The sequence below is a fragment of the Neophocaena asiaeorientalis genome, unplaced genomic scaffold (genome assembly GCF_003031525.2).
Source record: "Neophocaena asiaeorientalis asiaeorientalis breed wild unplaced genomic scaffold, Neophocaena_asiaeorientalis_V1.1 scaffold116, whole genome shotgun sequence".
Taxonomy (NCBI): Eukaryota; Metazoa; Chordata; class Mammalia; order Artiodactyla; family Phocoenidae; genus Neophocaena; species Neophocaena asiaeorientalis.
Window position 1 is genome coordinate 7,906,441 of NW_020174561.1, and position 7,503 is coordinate 7,913,943.

General features: G+C 34.1%; 1 protein-coding gene across 1 annotated transcript in view; it reads left to right on the forward strand.

Moving 5' to 3' along the window:
• ASZ1 (ankyrin repeat, SAM and basic leucine zipper domain containing 1) overlaps positions 1–7,503 on the forward strand; it is a 74,786-nt gene that overhangs the window by 2,032 nt on the left and 65,251 nt on the right. Inside the window, exons 3-4 of the mRNA XM_024757793.1 lie at positions 2,375–2,497; positions 4,533–4,644. Of these exons, the coding sequence (XP_024613561.1) occupies positions 2,375–2,497; positions 4,533–4,644 (235 nt within the window). The remainder of the gene's footprint in view (positions 1–2,374; positions 2,498–4,532; positions 4,645–7,503) is intronic.

The window sequence follows — 7,503 nt, forward strand, 5'->3', positions numbered from 1 at the left end:
TTTAAAATTTGTCTTTAATTACAAAAAAATTTTAACTTCCTTTTAAAAAAACAATAACAAATAGGTATAAGTAGAGAAACACCTTTGTCCCCACTTTCACCCATATTACCTCTGAAGTCTCATTTTCACACGTAACTCTTGTTTTAGTATTTCCTGATTTCCTTCCAGATGTCATTATTTAACACTTTAAAAAATATTTTTACTTTTTTGCCTTTCAAAGCCATATGTATTCCTGCACCAGTTGGAAGTTTAATAAAAATATGAAACCTCCTTTTGAGTCAGCCATTTTTAGCAGTCTTTGGTTTTTGTTCTTCTGCTATGCACTAACATTTTCAGTTCTCTTTAAATTATTAAATATTTTAGACATTCAAAAATGTATGGCGACTTATCTTTTTCCCCCTGGAGATTACCACTCTCCTATAGTTGGTATTTATTATTCCTATGTACGTCTTTATACTTTTACTATATGTATATACCCCCAAACAATTTAGTGTTATTTTGAATGTCGTTGAGCTATAAAAATATATTGTGTCAATCCTTTTAAACTTATCTTTTTTGCAGTATGCTTAGAACATAATATGTGCTTAATAATTTACTTTTTTGAGCTTAGAGGTGATGATTATTAAGAATTTTTATACTAAAATGCCACATTTGCTTAGCCTTATCTTCACATCTTTTCCTTTTTACTTTTGCTGTCACAGTTTTGAGCAGTAAGGTCAATAAGGAAAGAATAATGAGAAAACAAAATGATCTTTTCTCTGATCTCATTCATATGCTTACAGTTGCAGCAATTTAAAGAGGAAAATTTGTTAGAGAAGACAAGTTGGGTCAGCAGTATATATATATGTACAAAGACAGTTTTCTGTTGTTTTCTCCTAGGAATTATCATGCACCTTATATCAATTAAAGTTAGACAATTGGGAATTTGACAAATATAGTCTTTCAGTAACTTAGTGTTCCTACAGAAAAAAAGTGAGTTCTCCCTAACAAGTTTGCATTCCTTCAGTGATATGACCTTCATCTTTGCAGATGGAACATTTTAGAGCCAGAGACTACAACCTGTAAATTGTAAGGTATATATAAGGAAGCCTATATTCAGTGGTTTTCACATACACGTTTTCCTTCTTTGAAACAGAAAAACGTTCTTTTTTTTTCTTTTCTTAAGATTAGCAGATATTTCTTAGGTTGAAGAGAGAGTTTGCCACTTATATCTTGATCTCTTTATAGCAAAGGCTTTACACAAATTTAATGGGTTATGTTCACTGCCTTTTTATAATCTTGTCCTTGTATCATATCTTCTATGCTCCTCCCCAGTCTTAGATCCAAATCTAGATTAGTTCAACCATTTTTTTTTTTTCTTTTTTATGTGACTAAACTAATCAGTGCTATCGGGGAAAATCAGATGACTTCGGGGATTTGTACCATTAATGATTTGTTTGAGGATTTTAAGGTCAGCTGGCTCTCATCGTTTCTTAACAGTTACTATCCATCCCTTCCTGTCTCATTCTGGATGGTGGCTATTTAAAACTTTATCCTGCTCCTCAGGCCTGATATCTCTTCTGTGCCTCTCCTTATTCTAGCTCACTGTTTCATCCATTTGTCCAAAGCAGAACTTGATAGTTATTTTCTATTTGTTCTTTTCCAACACTCCTCTTCCTCAATGTAATTTTAAATTCCAATAACCCTGCCTTTGAAATGTCCTTTTGTATTTCTTCTTCTTTTTCTCTGCTGCCCTTGCTCTGACTTTTGCATGGACTTCCAGCCTCATAACCAGTTCTCCCTGCCTCCTATCCCACTCTCAGCAGTGGTACCTACATTTTCTTTATAATACAAATGTAATGATGTAAATCCCTGGATCACAAAGTACAGTCTACATTTCTTAACCCTGACCTACCTTTTTAACCTTATGTTTGGCCAGTAACCCATGGTTAAATTTTGCGTTGGGAAGGAGGGTAAAGGAGTTTTAATAAGGAATATATTTGGTGTTTGCCACCATAGAGATGTATGATAATATTCTAACTAAAAAGACATTTTTTATCTGTGAAACTTTTCCCAACTGCCCTAGAGAGAAAAAGGAAGCATGTAAAAACCTGTTCTAATATAAATATATATTATATGAAAAAACATTTGACAGATTCAGTCTCTTGGAAAATAGTGAAACTGAAGTGAACTATAGTGAAACTGAAGTTAGCTTTTTTATCAAAGTTCATATATAATTTTCTATTTTTCTGAAGCCAAGAAATTACCAAGAAATTCCCTTCCATTATAAAGTACACAGTGTATGTCACTACATGAAGTACTTTAAACATATTAAGATGACAGTGATTTTTTTTTTGGTGGGGGAGGTTTTAACACCTTGTCTTTATATTGACAGGCATCAGTGTAGAGTTCAGCTTTCGCTATGGGTGGACTCCCCTTATGTATGCTGCCAGTGTTTCCAATGTAGCGCTGCTTCAGGTTCTGTTGGACAGAGGTGCTAATGCAAGCTTTGTTAAGGGTAAGATGTTTTAAATATTTAAATATGTGAAAATGTACTTTGTATATTTCTCTGTTTAGAAGCCTAATTATATTCTGTTTGGGGGTGGTGATATATACTTTCCATGCTCTGTTTTCATATATTCACTTTAAAATAAACCTTTGCTCTTGAAAAAAATTGTAATAAGGTTAAGATATTTGATGTAACTTAACTGATTATTTTTACTGTGATTTTCTTGATTCCCAAGCAGCTAATAAGCAAAGTGAAAAACATTAGTTTTTAAAAAAAAATCTTCCTATTAGTTATATTATATAAACAACATAAAAAACAAATTAGAAACCATACATATTTTGAAAAACCTTCTATCCAAAGAGGTAGATTCCATTTATATTATCGTTATAAATGGTTGTGTTCTTACTGTATACCTTTAACTTCTATGCTAGAGAGTTTTGGTTATTTTTAAGGTAAAATGCATTGAAAGAAAACACTGAAAAGCTGATAATTTAGTGGAAAATTGCTTGAAAATCAGTCTTTGGAATTTACAGCTCAACTCTGAATTATATCACGTAAAGTTCTTTCAAAGATAATTTATTAAATCCATTTGTTTCTGTCTTTGTCAGTAGTGGTTTGATTGCTTTTGAAGAATAAGAGTATATGTGCAAATGCTATTTAATTATTATATTGAATTACTGATTATTTTCTACAAGTTCCCAATAGACAATTCATTTCGTAATTCAGGTATAGGTTTCATTTTAGAATTAATTTTCATATTAATTTTGTACTACATTAGATATTTGTAAAATCATTTCTGTTTTTTTCTCATTTATATATTTTATATAAATTCTTGTCTTATTGACAATTTTATGTTTAATCTGCTGCTGTGGTAGGTTTTTCTTATTATGTCATTTAAAAATATCACCCAGTGGAAAAAAAGAAAAATATCACCCAGGGACTTCCCTGGTGGTCCAGTGGTTAAGACTGCTCTCCCAATGCAGGGGGCACAGGTTCGATCCCTGGTCAGGGAACTAAGATCCCACACGCCACATGGCGTGGCCTAAAAAGAAAAAAAAAAAATCTCCCAATGAAAGCTATACTTAGAAATGAGATTTTTGAAAGTGTATAAAATGTTGTGCTCAAAAAACTGATTAATAGTTTTCTTTCTCTGCTTCTTGTAATGAGAGGAATACCTTTCAGTTATAAAACACTTTATATTTTGCCCAGCATGTTCACATACATTATTTTATGTATCCCACAGACCCCCTCAGGTGGAGGGCAGGCTTTAGCTTCTTATATGTAAGTTAGGTCTACTAGGATATCACTGGAATCACAGTTTATCAGTGACAGAACTGGGACCAGAATCTATATTTCCATATTTGGTCAATATTGAACCACAAATGTAAACCATGGCTGGCATGACCTATTTTTAATTCCCCAATTCTTACTTGAGAATTGTTTTTTGTTTTGTTTGGGTTTTTAATTTACCCTGATCTCCACTGATGCCATAAAAGCCAAGGGAAGAAGAGTTTTAGGAAATGGGATGGGCTAAGAGAGATCAAGTAGAAAAGGACTAAGAAGAAACCAATACATGTAGCAGTTAGGACATCTTCAGTAGGATGGTTTGGGCGTAAGCCAGATTTCAGTGAGTGGTCAAATGAGTGAGAACTAAAGAAGTGAAATCAGAGATTATCAATCATTGTTTTTTAACCATGTGTTCAAGGCATACTTTTAATCAACCAAAAACTATTCAACTCCAGGCAGTAAATCTGCACAGAGCCCATGCTCTGAACCACTTTCCTAGTCTCTTGAAGAAATGAGAATAGGGAAAGGAAATTAGTAAATGAATTGTAGATATACTTTGGAAATTGATAGTTCATCCCTGAGCTCAGTTTTTGGTGAAGGAATACAAAGGTATCCGCTAAGAACAAGAGATTTGGAAATAGGTTATAGAATTTTAAGAATGCAATAAATATTTAGAATCTTTTGAACGATAAAAGAAGTTAATTAGATACACTTTCTGATGTGTGTGGGGTTTTCCTCACCTTTCCTTTCACTATAGATAAGCAAACTATTTTGATAACTGCATGTTCTGCTCATGGCTCAGAGGAACAGATCTTGAAGTGTGTAGAGCTACTACTTTCAAGAAATGCTGATCCAAATGTTGCTTGTAGGTAAGAACCTTACCATTTGTTCAAAAATGATGAAGATACTTTTCTTTGATTATCAGCCTTTTGTTTGATTATGTTAAACACTTGACAGCATGATTTTTTAAACATCATGAGCAGTGTGTGTTTACTTGGCCATATGGCTGATGAATGAAAATAAGTCATAAGGTCACGGTTCCAATTGTATAAGAATATCAAAGGAAGGGCATGTCATTAGTCTTTCAATTCTTAATATTTAGAGGAATGTCCTAAGAAGTTGAATGAGAGGGAAAGTACGACAATAAACTGTATTATTTTCCTTTGAATTATATACTCAAAAGAATATGATAATTGAGCTATAATAGTAAAGCCTCTTAGTATTCTCTCTATAAAGCACAGACCCACTAAACAATTTACACAGATACTATGAATTCCAAAATAATATATCAAAATGTTTCCATTTTCCCAAGACTTTTCCAGTTAACTATATATGTAATAGTGCCTAGATGCATAGAAGATAAGCAGTGAACGTATCTTGCATCTGTTAAAATATCAATAATAAAAAATAATGAATCATATTATTTCAAATTTCTATCACTGACTTCCTTCTTGTCTGGCTCCAGCTTCCTATTAAAGCTCTTTCTGTTTTATTTAATCTTCAAAATGAAGCAAGAGGGAAGTAGCCCATCCAATAGAAAATGTCTAGTGTGAATAGAATTATAATGCCTGATATATAGAAGTAACTAGGCTTTACTCTAGAAGTTATTTTCTAATTTAGCTTAGTTTCTGTGACCTGTATAGCAGCTTTGGAAGGTACTGTACAGCTGTAGATAATTCCCAGATCTTTTCTGAGGCAGAGATTTTGATTTAGTAGAGTGGTTCAAGCAAGGTCTATTTGGTCCTCCAGTGGATTTTTGGCAAAGCCTGGAGACTTTTTTTTTTTTTTTGGCTGCATTGGGTCTTCGTTGCTGCACGCAGGCTTTCTGTAGTTGTGGCAAATTGGGGCTACTCTTTCCCAGCCACCAGGGAAGTCCCTGGAGACATTTTTGATTGTCACATCTGGGAGACACTACTGGCATCTTATGGATAGAGGCCAGGGTTGCTACTAAACATCCTACAATGTGTAGGACAGCCCCTCAAAACAAAGAATTGCCCATCCCAAAATGTCAAAAGTGCTAAGGTTGAAAAATCTAGTGTGAGAAAAGTCAAAGCTTATGGAGTGGATAATCAGTATTTAACAAATTAAGATTTAAAAAGAACTGGGAAAGAAACTACCTGCGATTTCTTAGTAAATCAATTCACAGGAACTTTTATTCTCTCATTTACAATATAATCCCTAGTTAGGTATACCTTTTGAATCTGATTATACCTTGAAATTAGGAACTCCAGGATACCTTACTGAAGTAAACTTCAACAGTTGCTGTAATTTTTTTTTATTGTTGAATTTTATTTTATTTATTTTTTCATACTGCAGGTTCTTATTAGTCATCAGTTTTATACACATCAGTGTATACATGTCAATCCCAATGGCCCAATTCAGCACACCACCATGCCCACCCCACCACGGCTTTCCCCCTTTGGTGTCCATACATTTGTTCTGTATGTCTGTGTATCAACTTCTGCCCTGCAAACCGGTTCATCTGTACCATTTTTCTAGGTTCCACATACATGCATTAATATACGATATTTATTTTTCTCTTTCTTACTTCACTCTGTATGACAGTCTCTAGATCCATCCACGTCTCAACAAATGACTCAGTTTCGTTCCTTTTTATGGCTGAGTAATATTCCATTGTATATATGTACCACTTCTTCTTTATCCATTCGTGTGTCGATGGGCATTTAGGTTGCTTCCATGACCTGGCTATTGTAAACAGTGCTGCAATGAACATTGGGGTGCATGTATCTTTTTGAATTATGGTTTTCTTTGGGTATATGCCCAGGAGTGGGATTGCTGGGTCATATGGTAATTCTAATTTTAGATTTTTAAGGAACCTCCATACTGTTCTCCATAGTGGCTGTATCAATTTACATTCCCACCAGTGCTGCAAGAGGGTTCCCATTTCTCCACACCCTCTCCAGCATTTGTTGTTTGCAGATTTTCTGATGATGCCCATTCTAACTGGTGCAAGGTAATACCCCACTGTAGTTTTGATTTGCATTTCTCTAATAATTAGTGATGGTGAGCAGCTTTTCATGTGCTTCTTGGCCATCTGTATGTCTTCTTTGGAGAAATGTCTATCTAGGTCTTCTGACCATTTTTGGATTGGGTTGTTTGTTTCTTTAATGTTGAGTTGTATGAGCTATTTATATATTTTGGAGATTAATCCTTTGTCGGTTGATTCATTTGCAACTGTTTTCTCCCATTCTGAGGGTTGTCTTTTCATCTTGTTTATGGTTTGCTTTGCTTTGCAAAAGCTTTGAAGTTTCATTAGGTCCCATTTGTTTATTTTTGTTTTTATTTCCATTACTCTAGGAGGTGGATCAAAAAAGATCTTGCTGTGATTTATGCCAAAGAGTGTTCTTCCTATGTTTTCCTCTAAGAGTTTTATAGTGTTCCGTCTTACATTTAGGTCTCGATTCCATTTTGAGTTTATTTTTGTTTATGGTGTTAGAGAGTGTTCTAAATTCATTCTTTTACATGTAGCTGTCTAGTTTTTCCAGCACCATTTATTGAAGAGACTCTATTTTCTCCATTGTATATCGTTGCTTCCTTTGTCATAGATTAGTTGACCATAGGTGCATGTGTTTATCTCTGGGCTTTCTATCTTGTTCCATTGATCTATGCTTCTGTTTCTGTGCCAGTACCATATTGTCTTGATTTCTGTAGCTTTGTAGTATAGTCTGAAGTGAGGGACTCTGATTCCTCCAGCTCCGTTTTTTTCC